Genomic DNA, 19,078 nt, shown 5'->3' on the forward strand with positions numbered 1-19,078 from the left:
TTTCTGTTGAATTTTTCTAGCTGGTTTGTGGATGGAGTCCACAATTGTTTGGTATTTATGGAGCTGGTCTGGCACCTTCCTGTGATCTGTACTGGTCCCTGCATCCAATGCTCTCTCTCTATACCCAAGATAATGGTCCTGATTACTGCAATGTTTTATAGACACAGAACAAACCTATTTGTGCATTAATCGTTTTAATTTCTACCAAGGTGAAAAGTCCCTTTAATTGGATGTATCTGGTAGATGATACAATATGACACACAAGGTGCAGGGTTAGTATAGACAGAAATGTTATGCTCTGATTCTCTAACACCTCCGTATAGCAGCATCTCTAGCGCCCTCCTCCAGTGATTAACATCCACGTCTGTCCGCCTCTTCCCGTACACAGGCTACTGCTGGATCTGGCTCAGTCCTTATGGTGTATGAGGGGCTTACAAGGCGGAGATGTATCGGTCAATTAATAATGTTTAAGACGTCAGCATCAACCTGTTGCCCTTATTCATCTACAACCAAGGCTCCTCCAATCATGTACAGCAGTGTCTCCCAGGTGCCATGCTGGATGGAGATGGCACCACCCCTGGCCAGGCACCACGCTCAGTGGTTGCGATGAGGGAGCATTGGCTCAGATCTGTAGGAAGAGCCTCCAGGATTGCTGGATTCCCCTTGTATGAGTGAAACACTTCACAGCCCCCCCCCCTCCCCATATCATGTAACTCACCACACATCTGACGGTTCCATCATACATTACATTTAAGCTGCTAACACACAATGACGTACACAGTCCAGCTTCTCTATTAATGCCCTGTCCAGTCCTACAGTACAATATAATAATGCCTGGTACCTGGTGGATTCTCTATAAAGTCCTAGAAGTTATTAGGATATAAGGCAGTGCTTTGTGCACCTGACGAGGCTGACCAGGTTCCTACTTTAGAGAATAATATTTCTTATATCTTCTCCTCTAGACATCAAACGTTGCTGATCCTCACACTCAGTGGACTCCCATCTTTCTCAGGCTTATCTCGGAAGGACTCTTCCAGTTTGATTTTTTCCGGGTCTCCAAACCGAACAGTGTCCATGAAGCAGCAGGGTGGTGACACTTTGAGAACCTGATCGAATAAGCTAAAGTCAGCCACATATTTTCCATTGGAGGATAAGGAAATGATGGGGCTGAATTCGTAGCCCCAAAGGATCTCTTCCGGAAGGTAGGAGGTGCGGACCTGACAGGTAGCACTTGTGGGTTCCACTGTTCCACTAAGGATGACCACCAGTTCAAAGTCCCCTTCCCCAGAACGCGTGGCTGCCTCCCTCAGAGGACTAGCCTCGTCCACCACATGATAGAAAGTGAGAGGCAGGATGAGGAAGGGACTGTCAGACGACGTGTCCACTTGGAAGTCCATGTTGATCTGGTTCAGATGGACATTGTCGCTGTCTTTTGTGGCCTGTGTCTGGAGAAACTTGCCAGTTACTTGGCATCCGATCAGCAAACTCTTGCGCATGTTGGCAACGCGAATCATGAGACATAGCTTGCCCTCGTGTTTTGCCACAACGGCATTCTGGCTGAACTTGATGGTCTCCGCCCTTTTCTTTGGCCGAGCAATTTTTGCCAAGAAGGTTCCGGTGATGAAGATTTCCAGGATTGTGGTTAGAACCAGCTGGCTGATCAGCAGGACAATGGCTAGTGGACACTCCTCACTGATGTAGCGGAAGCCATAACCGATGGTGGTCTGTGACTCCATAGAAAAAAGGAAAGCTCCGGTTAACGTGTGGACCTGCATAACACAAGGCGTGTGGTTAGCGGGAGCGTTGAACTCTAGGAGATCGCCGTGTACGAAGGCCACCAAGTACCAAATTACACCAAAGACAAACCAAGTTCCTGCAAAGGTGGCAGAGAAGAGGAGCAGCTTGTATCGCCATTGCATGTCAATGAAGGTGGTCCACAAATCCTTCAGGTAGAGGAAGCTCTTATCGGTGATGTGATCCATACGCACATTGCTCCGCCCATCCTTCGTCATTACGCGTCTCCGCCGCAGGTTTGATCCAATGAGAGGCCGGCTGTCTGTCTGTGTTGTCTGGCTGTAGTAGACCTTCACTGGGGAAGTCATCTGTGAAGAGCAGAAATAAACAGCGTTAACATGAATACTACATTGATGCTCTGCAATAGCGGAGAAAAGGGTTAGTCAGTGCTTTCCCGGTCCAGATCTCAGATTGCTCTAACAGTGCATGTTTTCCATATTCCCTCGTGGTACTCATTACTGACTCATTCTAGAAACGCCAGAGATGGTGCTAATATATAACGTGATTCCCAGGTGAATGCATTGACTCTCTGCTTTTGTACTGCGTATGCTTAGAGATGGTGGTTGCACTGAGTATTTGGACGGACAATGATTGTCAGACAGTGACCGTGGGTGGTGGTGAGACAAACGTAGCCTTGTCGTGGTGGGCGTGTCTTATCCAGTGACTGCAGTGGTTACGGCTTTGGCGGGTTACTTCCCACAGACGGTCTGGCTGAGATTCCTTTGGGGTTGTTTTAGCTATTCAGTTGTTGCTCCGGAAGCCACGTGTGTCGCAGGGCGCCCATTACTAATCGCAATTGCACCGGGTATAACTGCATAAAGTGGTAAAACCCGCCTATTGGGCACTCTCATGAGGGGGGTGAGCAGAAATACTGAGCGCCTGCGGCACTGGCACCTGATCAAAGCAAAACCTGAATCTCCCCACTCTGAGTGACCATAAGTTTGCTCAGATATCAGGAGGTGTGACGATGGTGCGTCTTTCTACGCAAGCGGTGGATCAGAGACGCAGCCAATGGGAGCCTCTGTACAGAACCTGGAGTCTGCGACATTACCATATTTTTGCACAATGGCTGCTTTCAGCTTCGCAGCCAAGACGGTATTTGCATCCACTTCTGAATCTGGCCCTCTGTGAGGAAAGCTGGAAAACATGCACAGTTAGGGTTTCCTGGGAAACACTAGGCTAGGCTGTAATATCACTAGAGTCTATCATTTATGTATCTGTGTCTTACTGTGTAGTGGCCAGCAGGTGTCGCTGTAACCCTACACATAAGCATGACGCCAGCTTCTATATACTGTATGTACGCTGTGTGACCGCTGACTGGGAGCGTCTCCTAAGCCATGTGCTGGCTACATGCAGTGAGGGTGATGTGCCACCCCGAGAATGACGACATGATCTGGCCACCTCACGCTGTGCTCTGCATTAGCAACAGGGAAAATGCTCCGCTCCGTGGTTCTACTATGGGAGTGGCCCCTGCACGTTTTCATGAAGCGACCGATTGTGGCTTATAAGGAATCACCAATCAGTATTACACCATGCGCTGGCGCTAAAAGTGGGCGTCTCAGTCCTTGCACACTTTGTGGCACGGATATACGCCAGGGAAGGATTCTGTAGACCAATTGCATAAACTTGCTGCCGGGCGACTGCCGATACATGCTGCTGTGTGCGAATCAGAACCCCAGCTTCCACAAGGGGCCACACCACTCACAGGCCCATACCCCACACCACTCACAGGCCCATACCCCACACCACTCACGGGCCATTACCCCACACTACTCACAGGCCCATACCACACAAGTTGGCCTATGCTCCACATCACTCACAGGCCCATACCCCACACCACTCACAGGCCCATACCCCTCACAGGCCCATACCCCACACACCACTCACGGGCCCATACCCCACACACCACTCACGGGCCCATACCCCACACACCACTCACGGGCCCATACCCCACACACCACTCACGGGCCCATACACCACTCACGGGCCCATACCCCACTCACTACTCACAGGCCCAAACCCCACTCACTACTCACAGGCACATACCCCACTCACTACTCACAGGCCCACACCCCACTCACAGGCCCACACCCCACACACTACTCACAGGCCCATACCCCACACACTACTCACGGGCCCATACCCCACACACCACTAACGGGCCCATACCCCACACACCACTCACAGGCCCATATTCCACACTACTCACAGGCCCATACCACACAAGTTGGCCCATGTTCCACAAAGGCCCACGCCACACAAATGGGCTCATGTCAATAAAGCGGGCCTAAAATAAACAAAGGCACACACCAAACTAGTGATACCACACCACACAAAGGCCCACACCTTTACTGTATTGGTCCTAAACTCGTTCGCACATCACCAGGTGTAAGAGATACACCACCTCACAGGTGTATATGTGTCCAGGTGTACAGATGTCACATGATCACACCTTACTGTACTGGTCCTTCACTTGTTCCCGCATCACCAGGTGTAAGAGGTACACCACCTGACAGGTGTATATGTGTCCAGGTGTACAGATGTCACATGATCACACCTTACTGTACTGGTCCTTCACTTGTTCCCGCATCACCAGGTGTAAGAGGTACACCACCTGACAGGTGTATATGTGTACAGATGTCACATGATCACACATTTACTGTACTGGTCCTACACTTGTTCCCGCATCACCAGGTGTAAGAGGTACACCTCCTGACAGGTGTATATGTGTACAGATGTCACATGGTCACACCTTACTGTACTGGTCCTACACTTGTTCCCGCATCACCAGGTGTAAGAGGTACACCTCCTGCCAGGTGTATATGTGTCCAGGTGTACAGATGTCACATGGTCACACCTTACTGTACTGGTCCTACACTCGTTCCTGCATCACCAGGTGTAAGAGACACACCACCTGACAGGTGTATATGTGTCCAGGTGTACAGATGTCACATGGTCACATCTTACTGTACTGGTCCTACAATCGTTCCCACATCTCCAGGTGTAAGAGGTACACCACCTGACAGGTGTATATGTGTCCAGGTGTACAGATGTCACCTGGTCACACCTTACTGTACTGGTCCTACACTCGTTCCCACATCTCCAGGTGTAAAAGGTACAGCACCTGACAGGTATATATGTGTCCAGGTGTACAGATGTCACATGATCACACCTTACTGTACAGGTCCTACACTCGTTCCCACATCACCAGGTGTAAGAGGTACACCACCTGACAGGTGTATATGTGTCCAGATGTCACATGATCACACCTTACTGTACAGGTCTTACACTTGTTCCCGCATCACCAGGTGTAAGAGGTACACCTCCTGCCAGGTGTATATGTGTCCAGATGTCACATGATCACACCTTACTGTACAGGTCTTACACTTGTTCCCACATCACCAGGTGTAAGAGGTACACCACCTGACAGGTGTATATGTGTCCAGATGTCACATGGTCACACCTTACTGTACAGGCCCTACACTCGTTCCCACATCACCAGGTGTAAGAGGTACACCTCCTGACAGGTGTATATGTGTCCAGGTGTGCCGATGTCACATCTTACTGTACAGGTCCTACACTTGTTCCCGCATCACCAGGTGTAAGAGGGACACCTCCTGACAGGTGTATATGTGTCCAGGTGTACAGATGTACACATGATCACACCTTTACTGTATAGGTCCTACACTCGTTCCCGCATCACCAGGTGTAAGAGGTACACCTCCTGACAGGTGTATATGTGTCCAGGTGTACAGATGTCACATCTTACTGTACAGGTCCTACACTTGTTCCCGCATCACCAGGTGTAAGAGGTACACCTTCTGACAGGTGTATATGTGTCCAGGTGTACAGATGTACACATGATCACACCTTTACTGTACAGGTCCTACACTCGTTCTCACATCACCAGGTGTATGAGGTACACCACCTGACAGGTGTATATGTGTCCAGGTGTGCAGATGTCACATGATCACACCTTACTGTAAAGGTCCTACACTCTTTCTCACATCTCCAGGTGTAAGAGGTACACCACCTGACAGGTGTTTATGTGTCCAGGTGTACAGATGTCACATGGTCACACCTTACTGTACTGGTCCTACACTCGTTCCCACATCTCCAGGTGTGAGAGATACACTTCCTGACAGGTGTATATGTGTCCAGGTGTGCAGATGTCACATGGTCACACCTTACTGTACTGGTCCTACACTTGTTCCCGCATCACCAGGTGTAAGAGGTACACCTCCTGCCAGGTGTATATGTGTCCAGGTGTACAGATGTCACATGGTCACACCTTACTGTACTGGTCCTACACTCGTTCCCACATCTCCAGGTGTAAGAGGTACACCACCTGACAGGTGTATATGTGTCCAGGTGTACAGATGTCACATGGTCACACCTAACTGTACTGGTCCTACAATCGTTCCCACATCTCCAGGTGTAAGAGGTACACCACCTGACAGGTGTATATGTGTCCAGGTGTACAGATGTCACCTGGTCACACCTTACTGTACTGGTCCTACACTCGTTCCCACATCTCCAGGTGTAAGAGGTACACTTCCTGACAGGTGTATATGTGTCCAGGTGTGCAGATGTCACATGGTCACACCTTACTGTACTGGTCCTACACTTGTTCCCGCATCTCCAGGTGTAAGAGGTACACCACCTGACAGGTGTATATGTGTCCAGGTGTACAGATGTCACATGATCACACCTTACTGTACAGGTCCTACACTTGTTCCCACATCACCAGGTGTAAGAGGTACACCACCTGACAGGTGTATATGTGTCCAGATGTCACATGATCACACCTTACTGTACAGGTCCTACACTTGTTCCCCCATCACCAGGTGTAAGAGGTACACCTCCTGACAGGTGTTTATGTGTCCAGGTGTACAGATGTCACATGGTCACACCTTACTGTACTGGTCCTACACTCGTTCCCACATCACCAGGTGTGAGAGATACACCTCCTGACAGGTGTATATGTGTCCAGGTGTGCAGATGTCACATGGTCACACCTTACTGTACTGGTCCTACACTTGTTCCCACATCACCAGGTGTAAGAGGTACACCTCCTGACAGGTGTATATGTGTCCAGGTGTACAGATGTCACATGGTCACACCTTACTGTACTGGTCCTACACTTGTTCCCACATCACCAGGTGTAAGAGGTACACCTCCTGACAGGTGTATATGTGTCTAGGTATATAGATGTCACATGGTCACACCTTACTGTACAGGTCCTACACTTGTTCCTGCATCACCAGGTGTAAGAGGTACACCTCCTGCCAGGTGTATATGTGTCCAGGTGTACAGATGTCACATGGTCACACCTTACTGTACTGGTCCTACACTCGTTACTGCATCACCAGGTGTAAGAGGTACACCACCTGACAGGTGTATATGTGTCCAGATGTCACATGATCACACCTTTACTGTACTGGTCCTACACTTGTTCCTGCATCACCAGGTGTAAGAGGTACACCTCCTGACAGGTGTATATGTGTCCAGGTGTGCAGATGTCACATGGTCACATCTTACTGTACAGGTCCTACACTCGTTCCCACATCTCCAGGTGTAAAAGATGAAAGTCGTCAAGCTATATTCGGACACATACATACACGTGTGCCCAACTCCTAATAAGCCCCCTACTGTACCATAATATTCCATAAGACAACACAGTAGTTAGAACATTAAAGCTTGTGGTTATATATTTAGTATTGTGACCCTTCGTGTTCCTCACATTCTGGCACGTCCGGTTACTTGGTAATGGCCGGACATCTGATGCCGGAATATATTAGACAATGACAGCATCCATCCTTAGTAACTCTGCAGCGGCTACTGGATGGGGTCACATCACTGTGCTCACCATGAAATCATCCTTTCCAAAGACAACAGCCTGGGCCAGGGCCATAGGTTACACAACGCTGAGTGATGTGTGGGGGGCACGGTGCAGGCTGAGGGGGAAAGCTCCTTCTGAAGACAATCTCCTCCTTGTTGAATGGGCAGAGAGACTGAATGCCTGGAAATGTGACAGTGAGAGAGTGATTAATGGCCGGGCTTTGTGTCAGAGGGGCGAATGCATATTATAGAACGGGAACTAAGCAACAAGGCTGCGGCCTACACCAAGCCCATGAGACACGGTACACGGACCGGTACCCCACACATAGCAGCCGCATGAAGACAGAATAATGATTCCATCAGAGTATTAATAATAAAGTATATATTGCAGTAATATAGAGAAATACAGGGGTGAATTTGCTGATAGGTAGTGCGCCGGTCACTATTAATTCTGGGGTGTTGTGTGCAGATTGGCCCTTTGTGCCCCAATAATGCACCTTGCCGTGTGTGGCTGTCAGTCACAATATCGCGTTAACCCTTCCTGCCCCAGGCCAGTATCACCAGATGATTCTCACTAGATACATAGAGGAATAAAACATCTTTACCACTGAAAATTGATAAATAGGCAGTTAGGGCTTCAAATGCTTGTCTAGGTTCTCTGTGTGCTGACAAAGCATCATACAATGTAGGAGGACCCTCTGCATGCTGATGATGGTTCACTTCCTAACGGAACGCAGCAGGGCCGCAGTATTTCCCTGTTTCATATCACTGGCCACGCGTCAGCTCGCAAAGACTGAGGGACTGCTTCTGAGACTTACATTAATGCAATCGCAGCCGCCTTCTCTCACGGAATGCAGAGCATAGGGACGCCCCCTGCTGCCTTCTCTCACGGATAGCAGAGCATAGGGACGCCCACCGCTGCCTTCTCGCACGGATCGCAGACTATAGGGACGCCACCTGCTGCCTTCTCTCACGGAACGCAGAGTATAGGGATGCCCCCTGCTGCCTTCTCTCACGGATCGCAGAGCATAGGGACGCCCCATACTGCCTTCTCTCACGGATCGCAGACCATAGGGACGCCCACCGATGCCTTCTCTCATGGATCGCAGAGCATAGGGACGCCCACAGCTGTCTTCTCTCACGGAACGCAGAGCATAGGAACGCCCCCTGCTGCCTACTCTCACGGATCGCAGAGCATAGGGACGCCCCCTGCTGCCTTCTCTCATGGATCGCAAAGCATAGGGACGCCCACTCCTGCCTTCTCTCACGGAACGCAGAGCATAAGGACGCCCCCTGCTGCCTTCTCTCACGGATAGCAGAGCATAGGGACGCCCACCGCTGCCTTCTCTCACAGATCGCAGACTATAGGGACGCCACCTGCTGCCTTCTCTCACGGAACGCAGAGTATATTGATGCCCCCTGCTGCCTTCTCTCACGGATCACAGAGCATAGGGACGCCCACTGCTGTCTTCTCTCACGGATCGCAGAGCATAGGGACGCCCCATACTGCCTTCTCTCCCGGATCGCAGACCATAGGGACGCCCACTGATGCCTTCTCTCACGGATCGCAGAGCAAAGGGACGCCCACGGCTGCCTTCTCACGGATAGCAGAGAATAGGGACGCCCCGTGCTGCCTTCTCTAACGGATCGCAGAGCATAGGGATGCCCCCTGCTGCCTTCTCTTATGGAACGCAGACCATATTGACACCCCATACTGCCTTCTCTCATGGATCGCAGAGCATAGGGACGCCCCAATGTTGACTTCTCTCACAGATCGCAGAGCATAGGGACGCCCCGTGCTGCCTTCTCACAGATCACAGAGCATAGGGCCACCCCATACTGCCTTCTCTCATGGATCGCAGAGCATACGGACGCCCCCTGCTGCCTTCTCTCACGGATCGCATAGGGACGCCCCCTAATGCCTTCTCTCACGGAACGCAGAGCATATGGACGCCCCCTGCTACCTTCTCTCATGGATCGCAGAGCATAGGGACGCCCCCTGCTGCCTTCTCTCATGGAATGCAGAGCATAGGGACGCCCCCTGCTGCCTTCTCTCACAGATCGCAGAGCATAGGGACGCCACCTGCTGCCTTCTCTCACGGATCGCAGAGCATAGGGACGCCCCCTGCTGCCTTCTCTCATGGATCGCAGAGCATAGGGACGCCCACCGCTGCCATCTCTCACGGATCGCAGAGCATAGGGACGCCAACTGCTGCCTTCTCTCATGGATCGCAGAGCATAGGGATGCCCCCTGCTGCCTTCTCTCACGGATCGCAGAGCATAGGGACGCCTCATGCTGCCTTCTCTCACGGATCGCAGAGCATGGGGACGCCCACCGCTGCCTTCTCTCACGGATCGCAGAGCATAGGGACGCCCACCGCTGCCTTCTCTCACGGATCGCAGAGCATAGGGACACCCCCTGCTGCCTTCTCTCACGGATCGCAGAGCATAGGGACGCCCCATGCTGCCTTCTCTCACAGATCGCAGAGCATAGGGACACCCACTGCTGCCTTCTCTCACGGATCGCAGAGCATAGGGACACCCACTGCTGCCTTCTCTCACGGATCGCAGAGCATAGGGACGCCCCATGCTGCCTTCTCTCACGGATCGCAGAGCATAGGGACGCCCCACTGCTGCCTTCTCTCATGGATCGCAGAGCATAGGGACACGCACTGCTGCCTTCTCTCACGGATCACAGAGCATAGGGACGCCCCAATGTTGACTTCTCTCACAGATCGGAGAGCATAGGGACGCCCCGTGCTGCCTTCTCACAGATCACAGAGCATAGGGCCACCCCATACTGCCTTCTCTCATGGATCGCAGAGCATAGGGACGCCCCGTGTTACCTTCTCTCATGGATTGCAGAGCATAGGGATGCCCCCTGCTGCCTTCTCTCATGGATCACAGAGCATAGGGACACCCACTGCTGCCTTCTCTCATGGATCGCAGAGCATAGGGACGCCCCCTGCTGCCTTCTCTCACGGATGGCAGACCATACCGATACCCCCTGCTGCCTTCTCTCACGGATCGCAGAGCAAAGTGACACCCACTGCTGCCTTCTCTCACGGATCGCAGAGCATAGGGACGCTCCCTGCTGCCTTTTCTCATGGATCGCAGAGCATAGGGACGCACACTGCTGCCTTCTCTCATGGATCGCAGAGCATAGGGACGCCCCCTGCTGCCTTCTCTCGTGAATCGCAGAGCATAGGGACGCCCACCGCTGCCTTCTCTCACAGATAGCAGAGCATAGGGACGCCCCATGCTGCCTTCTCTCATGGATCGCAGAGCATAGGGACGCCCCCTGCTGCCTTCTCTCACGGATCGCAGACCATAGGGACGCCCACCGCTGCCTTCTCTCATGGATCGCAGAGCATAGGGACGCCCACCGCTGCCTTCTCTCATGGATCGCAGAGCATAGGGATGCCCCCTGCTGCCTTCTCTTACGGAACGCAGAGCATAGGGACACCCCATACTGCCTTCTCTCATGGATCGCAGACCATAGGGACGCCCACCGCTGCCTTCTCTCATGGAACGCAGAGCATACGGACGCCCCCTGCTGCCTTCTCTCACGGATCGCATAGGGACGCCCCCTGATGCCTTCTCTCACGGAACGCAGAGCATATGGACGCCCCCTGCAACCTTCTCTCACGGATCGCAGAGCATAGGGACGCCCCCTGCTGCCTTCTCTCATGGAACGCAGAGCATAGGGACGCCCCCTGCTGCCTTCTCTCACGGATCGCAGAGCATAGGGACGCCCACCGCTGCCATCTCTCCTGGATCGCAGAGCATAGGGACGCCAACTGCTGCCTTCTCTCATGGATCACAGAGCATAGGGACACCCCCTGCTGCCTTCTCTCACGGATCGCAGAGCATAGGGACGCCCCATGCTGCCTTCTCTCACGGATCGCAGAGCATAGGGACGCCCACCGCTGCCTTCTCTTACGGATCGCAGAGCATAGGGACACCCCCTGCTGCCTTCTCTCACGGATCGCAGAGCATAGGGACGCCCCATGCTGCCTTCTCTCACGGATCGCAGAGCATAGGAACACCCACTGCTGCCTTCTCTCACGGATCGCAGAGCATAGGGACACCCACTGCTGCTTTCTCTCACAGATCGTAGAGCATAGGGACGCCCCATGCTGCCTTCTCTCACGGATCGCAGAGCATAGGGACGCCCCACTGCTGCCTTCTCTCACGGATCGCAGAGCATAGGGACACCCACTGCTGCCTTCTCTCACGGATCACAGAGCATAGGGACGCCCCAATGTTGACTTCTCTCACAGATCGCAGAGCATAGGGACGCCCCGTGCTGCCTTCTCACAGATCACAGAGCATAGGGCCACCCCATCATGCCTTCTCTCATAGATCGCAGAGCATAGGGACGCCCCGTGTTACCTTCTCTCATGGATCGCAGAGCATAGGGACGCCCCGTGTTACCTTCTCTCATGGATCGCAGAGCATAGGGACGCCCCCTGCTGCCTTCTCTCATGGATCACAGAGCATAGGGACACCCACTGCTGCCTTCTCTCATGGATCGCAGAGCATAGGGATGCCCCCTGCTGCCTTCTCTCACAGATCGCAGACCATAGCGACACCCCCTGCTGCCTTCTCTCACGGATCGCAGAGCAAAGGGACACCCACTGCTGCCTTCTCTCACGGATCACAGAGCATAGGGACACCCACTGCTGCCTTCTCTCATGGATCGCAGAGCATAGGGACGCTCCCTGCTGCCTTCTCTCATGGATCGCAGAGCATAGGGACGCACACTGCTGCCTTCTCTCCTGGATCGCAGAGCATAGGGACGCCCCCTGCTACCTTCTCTCGTGGATCGCAGAGCATAGGGACGCCCATCGCTGCCTTCTCTCACAGATCGCAGAGCATAGGGACGCCCCTTGCTACCTTCTCTCATGGATCGCAGAGCATAGGGAGGCCCCCTGCTGCCTTCTCTCACGGATCGCAGACCATAGGGACGCCCACTGCTGCCTTCTCTCATGGATCGCAGAGCATAGGGACGCCCACCGCTGCCTTCTCTCATGGATCGCAGAGCATAGGGACGCCCCCTGCTGCCTTCTCTCACGGATCGCATAGGGACGCCCCCTGCTGCCTTCTCTCATGGATCGCATAGGGACGCCCCCTGCTGCCTTCTCTCATGGATCGCATAGGGACGCCCACTGCTGCCTTCTCTCACGGATCGCAGAGCATAGGGACGCCCCATACTGCCTTCTCTCATGGATCGCAGAGCATAGGGACACCCACTGCTGCCTTCTCTCATGGATCGCAGAGCATAGGGACACCCACTGCTGCCTTCTCTCATGGATCGCAGAGCATAGGGACACCCACCGCTGCCTTCTCTCACGGATCACAGAGCATAGGGACGCCCACTGCTGCCTTCTCTCACGGATCACAGAGCATAGGGACGCCCACTGCTGCCTTCTCTCACGGATCACAGAGCATAGGGACACCACATGCTGCCTTCTCTCACAGATCGCAGACCATAGGGACACCCACCGCTGCCTTCTCTCATGGATCGCAGAGCATAGGGACGCCCCCTGCTGCGTTCCCTCATGGATCGCAGAGCATAGGGACGCCCCCTGCTGCCTTCTCTCACAGATCGCAGAGCATAGGGACGCCCACCGCTGCCTTCTCTCACAGATCACAGAGCTTAGGGACGCCCCAATGTTGACTTCTCTCACGGATTGTAGAGCATAGGGACGCCCATCGCTGCCTTCTCTCACAGATCACAGAGCATAGGGACACCCCATACTGCCTTCTCTCACGGATTGCAGAGCATAGGGACACCCACTGCTGCCTTCTCTCACGGATCGCAGAGCATAGGGACACCCACTGCTGCCTTCTCTCACAGATCGCAGACCATAGGGATGCCCTCTTCTGCCTTCTCTCACGGATCGCAGAGCATAGGGACGCCCACCGCTGCCTTCTCTCATTGATCGCAGAGCATAGGGACAGATCGCAGAGCATAGGGACACCCACTGCTGCCTTCTCTCATGGATCGCAGAGCATAGGGACGCCCCCTGCTGCGTTCCCTCATGGATCGCAGAGCATAGGGACGGATCGCAGAGGATAGGGACACCCCCTGCTGCCTTCTCTCACGGATCGCAGAGCATAGGGACGCCCACCGCTGCCTTCTCTCATGGATCGCAGAGCATAGGGACGGATCGCAGAGGATAGGGACACCCACTGCTGCCTTCTCTCACGGATCGCAGAGCATAGGGACGCCCACCGCTGCCTTCTCTCATGGATCGCAGAGCAGAGGGACGCCCCCTGCTGCCTTCTCTCATGGATCGCAGAGCATAGGGACACCCCCTGCTGCCTTCTCTCATGGATCGCAGAGCATAGGGACGCCCACCGCTGCCTTCTCTCACGGATCACAGAGCATAGGGACGCCCACTGCTGCCTTCTCTCACGGATCACAGAGCATAGGGACACCCACTGCTGCCTTCTCTCACAGATCGCAGACCATAGGGACGCCCACCGCTGCCTTCTCTCATGGATCGCAGAGCATAGGGACACCCCCTGCTGCCTTCCCTCATGGATTGCAGAGCATAGGGACGCCGCCTGCTGCCTTCTCTCACGGATCGCAGAGCATAGGGACGCCCAACGCTGCCTTCTCTCACGGATCACAGAGCATAGGGACGCCCCAATGTTGACTTCTCTCACGGATTGTAGAGCATAGGGACGCCCACCGCTGCCATCTCTCACAGATCACAGAGCATAGGGACACCCACTGCTGCCTTCTCACACGGATCGCAGAGCATAGGGACACCCACTGCTGCCTTCTCTCACGGATCGCAGAGCATAGGGACACCCACTGCTGCCTTCTCTCACAGATCGCAGACCACAGGGACGCCCTCTGCTGCCTTCTCTCACGGATCGCAGAGCATAGGGACGCCCACCGCTGCCTTCTCTCATGGATCGCAGAGCATAGGGATGGATCGCAGAGCATAGGGACACCCACTGCTGCCTTCTCTCACGGATCGCAGAGCATAGGGACGCCCACCGCTGCCTTCTCTCTTGGATCGCAGAGCATAGGGACGCCCCCTGCTGCCTTCTCTCATGGATCGCAGAGCATAGGGACACCCCCTGCTGCCTTCTCTCATGGATCGCAGAGCATAGGGACGCCCACCGCTGCCTTCTCTCACGGATCACAGAGCATAGGGATGCCCACTGCTGCCTTCTCTCATGGATCACAGAGCATAGGGACACCCACTGCTGCCGTCTCTCACAGATCGCAGACCATAGGGACGCCCACCGCTGCCTTCTCTCATGGATCGCAGAGCATAGGGACGCCCCCTGCTGCCTTCCCTCATGGATTGCAGAGCATAGGGACGCCCCCTGCTGCATTCTCTCACAGATCGCAGAGCATAGGGACGCCCACCGCTGCCTTCTCTCACGGATCACAGAGCATAGGGACGCCCCAATGTTGACTTCTCTCACGGATTGTTGAGCATAGGGACGCCCACCGCTGCGTTCTCTCACAGATCACAGAGCATAGGGACACCCCATACTGCCTTCTCTCACGGATCGCAGAGCATAGGGACACCCACTGCTGCCATCTCTCACGGATCGCAGACCATAGGGACGCCCTCTGTTGCCTTCTCTCACAGATCGCAGACCATAGGGACGCCCTCTGCTGCCTTCTCTCACGGATCGCAGAGCATAGGGACGCCCACCGCTGCCTTCTCTCATGGATCGCAGAGCATAGGGACGGATCGCAGAGCATTGGGACACCCACTGCTGCCTTCTCTCAAGGATCGCAGAGCATAGGGACACCCACTGCTGCCTTCTCTCACGGATCGCAGAGCATAGGGACACCCACTGCTGCCTTCTCTCACGGATCGCAGAGCAAAGGGACACCCACTGCTGCCTTCTCTCACGGATCGCAGAGCATAGGGACACCCACTGCTGCCTTCTCTCACGGATCGCAGAGCATAGGGACACCCACTGCTGCCTTCTCTCAGGGATCGCAGAGCATAGGGACACCCACGGCTGCCTTCTCTCATGGATCGCAGAGCATAGGGACACCCACTGCTGCCTTCTCTCATGGATCGGAGAGCGTAGGGATACCCACTGCTGCCTTCACTCATGGATCGCAAAGCATAGGGACACCCCCTGCTGCCTTCTCTCATGGATCGCAGAGCATAGGGTCACCCACTGCTGCCTTCTCTCATGGATCGCAGAGCATAGGGACGCCCACTCCTGCCTTCTCTCACGGAATGCAGACCATAGGGACACCCACCGCTGCCTTATCTCACGGATCACAGAGCATAGGGACGCCCACTGCTGCCTTCTCTCACGGATCGCAGAGCATAGGGACGCCCACCGCTGCCTTCTCTCATGGATTGCAGAGCATAGGGACACCCACTGCTGCCTTCTGTCATGGATCGCAGAGCATAGGGACGCCCCCTGCTGCCTTCTCTCACGGAACGCAGACCATAGGGACGCCCCATGCTGCCTTCTCTCACGGATCGCAGAGCATAGGGACACCCCATACTGCCTTCTCTCACGGAAGGCAGAGCATAGGGACACCCACTGCTGCCTTCTCTCACGGATCGCAGACAATAGGCATGCCCTCTGCTGCCTTCTCTCATGGATCGCAGAGCATAGGGACGCCCACCGCTGCCTTCTCACAGATCGCAGAGCATAGGGACGCCCCATGCTACCTTCTCTCATGGATCGCAGAGCATAGGGACGCCCCCTGCTGCCTTCTCTAACGGATCACAGACCATAGGGACGCCCACTGCTGCCTTCTCTCATGGATCGCAGAGCATACGGACGCCCACCGCTGCCTTCTCTCATGGATCGCAGAGCATAGGGACGCCCCCTGCTGCCTTCTCTCACAGATCGCATAGGGACGCCCCCTGCTGCCTTCTCTCAACGGATCGCATAGGGACGCCCCCTGCTGCCTTCTCTCATGGATCGCATAGGGACGCCCACTGCTGCCTTCTCTCACGGATCGCAGAGCATAGGGATGCCCCATACTGCCTTCTCTCATGGATCGCAGAGCATAGGGACACCCACTGCTGCCTTCTCTCATGGATCGCAGAGAATAGGGACGCCCCCTGCTGCCTTCTCTCATGGATCGCAGAGCATAGGGACACCCCCTGCTGCCTTCTCTCATGGATCGCAGAGCATAGGGACGCCCACCGCTGCCTTCTCTCACGGATCACAGAGCATAGGGACGCCCACTGCTGCCTTCTCTCACGGATCGCAGAGCATAGGGACACCACATGCTGCCTTCTCTCACAGATCGCAGACCATAGGGACACCCACCGCTGCCGTCTCTCATGGATCGCAGAGCATGGAGACGCCCCGTGCTGCGTTCCCTCACGGATCGCAGAGCATAGGGACGCCCCCTGCTGCCTTCTCTCACAGATCGCAGAGCATAGGGACGCCCACCGCTGCCTTCTCTCACAGATCACAGAGCATAGGGACGCCCCAATGTTGACTTCTCTCACGGATTGTAGAGCATAGGGACGCCCATCGCTGCCTTCTCTCACAGATCACAGAGCATAGGGACACCCCATACTGCCTTCTCTCACGGATTGCAGAGCATAGGGACACCCACTGCTGCCTTCTCTCACGGATCGCAGAGCATAGGGACACCCACTGCTGCCTTCTCTCACAGATCACAGAGCATAGGGACACCCCATACTGCCTTCTCTCACGGATCGCAGAGCATAGGGACACCCACTGCTGCCTTCTCTCACAGATCGCAGACCATAGGGACGCCCTCTGCTGCCTTCTCTCACGGATCGCAGAGCATAGGGACGCCCAACGCTGCCTTCTCTCATGGATCTCAGAGCATAGCGACGGATCGCAGAGCATAGGGACACCCACTGCTGCCTTCTCTCATGGATCGCAGAGCATAGGGACACCCACTACTGCCTTCTCTCATGGAACGCATAGGGACGCCCCCTGCTGCCTTCTCTCATGGATCGCATAGGGACGCCCACTGCTGCCTTCTCTCACGGATCGCAGAGCATAGGGACGCCCACCGCTGCCTTCTCTCATGGATCGCAGAGCATAGGGACACCCCATACTGCCTTCTCTCACGGATCCCAGAGCATAGGGACACCCACTGCTGCCTTCTCTCATGGATCGCAGAGCATAGGGACACCCACTGCTGCCTTCTCTCATGGATCGCATAGGGACGCCCCCTGTTGCCTTCTCTCATGGATCGCATAGGGACGCCTCAATGTTGACTTCTCTCACGGATTGTAGAGCATAGGGACACCCACCGCTGCCTTCTCTCACAGATCACAGAGCATAGGGACACCCCATACTGCCTTCTCTCACGGATCGCAAAGCATAGGGACACCCACTGCTGCCTTCTCTCATGGATCGCAGAGCATAGGGACACCCACTGCTGCCTTCTCTCACAGATCGCAGACCATAGGGACGCCCTCTGCTGCCTTCTCTCACGGATCGCAGAGCATAGGGACGGATCCAGAGCATAGGGACACCCACTGCTGCCTTTTCTCACGGATCGCAGAGCTTAGGGACGCCCCCTGCTGCCTTCTCTCATGGATCGCAGAGCATAGGGACACCCCCTGCTGCCTTCTCTCATGGATCGCAGAGCATAGGGACGCCCACCGCTGCCTTCTCTCACGGATCACAGAGCATAGGGACGCCCACTGCTGCCTTCTCTCACGGATCACAGAGCATAGGGACACCCACTGCTGCCTTCTCTCACAGATCGCAGACCATAGGGACGCCCACCGCTGCCTTCTCTCATGGATCGCAGAGCATAGGGACGCCCCCTGCTGCCTTCCATCACGGATTGCAGAGCATAGGGACGCCCCCTGCTGCCTTCTCTCACAGATCGCAGAGCATAGGAACGCCCACCGCTGCCTTCTCTCACGGATCACAGAGCATAGGGACGCCCCAATGTTGACTTCTTTCACGGATTGTAGAGCATAGGGACGCCCACCGCTGCCTTCTCTCACAGATCACAGAGCATAGGGACACCCCATACTGCCTTCTCTCACGGATCGCAGAGCATAGGGACACCCACTGCTGCCTTCTCTCACGGATCGCAGACCATAGGGACGCCATCTGCTGCCTTCTCTCACGGATCGCAGAGCATAGGGACGCCAACTGCTGCCTTCTTTCATGGATCGCAGAGCATAGGGATGCCACCTGCTGCCTTCTCTCACGGATCGCAGAGCATAGGGACACCCACTGCTGCCTTCTCTCATGGATCGCAGAGCATAGGGATGCCACCTGCTGCCTTCTCTCACGGATCGCAGAGCATAGGGACACCCCCTGCTGTCTTCTCTCACGGATCGCATAGGGACACCCACTGCTGCCTTCTCTCACGGATCGCAGAGCATAGGGACACCCACTGCTGCCTTCTCTCATGGATCGCAGAGCATAGGGACGCCACCTGCTGCCTTCTCTCATGGATCGCAGAGCATAGGGA

At 54.9% G+C, this 19,078-nt stretch overlaps 1 protein-coding gene across 1 annotated transcript in view; it reads right to left on the bottom strand.

The window, feature by feature from the left end:
• Window positions 1–185: 185 nt before the first annotated feature.
• KCNJ10 (potassium inwardly rectifying channel subfamily J member 10) overlaps window positions 186–19,078 on the bottom strand; it is a 155,536-nt gene continuing 136,643 nt past the window's right edge. The window contains exon 2 of the mRNA XM_088448857.1: window positions 186–2,102. Coding sequence (XP_088304983.1) covers window positions 966–2,102 — 1,137 coding nt within the window. The 3' untranslated portion in view covers window positions 186–965. The remainder of the gene's footprint in view (window positions 2,103–19,078) is intronic.

The sequence above is a fragment of the Taudactylus pleione genome, unplaced genomic scaffold (genome assembly GCF_031769625.1).
Source record: "Taudactylus pleione unplaced genomic scaffold, aTauple2 ptg000469l, whole genome shotgun sequence".
NCBI classification, from domain to species: Eukaryota; Metazoa; Chordata; class Amphibia; order Anura; family Myobatrachidae; genus Taudactylus; species Taudactylus pleione.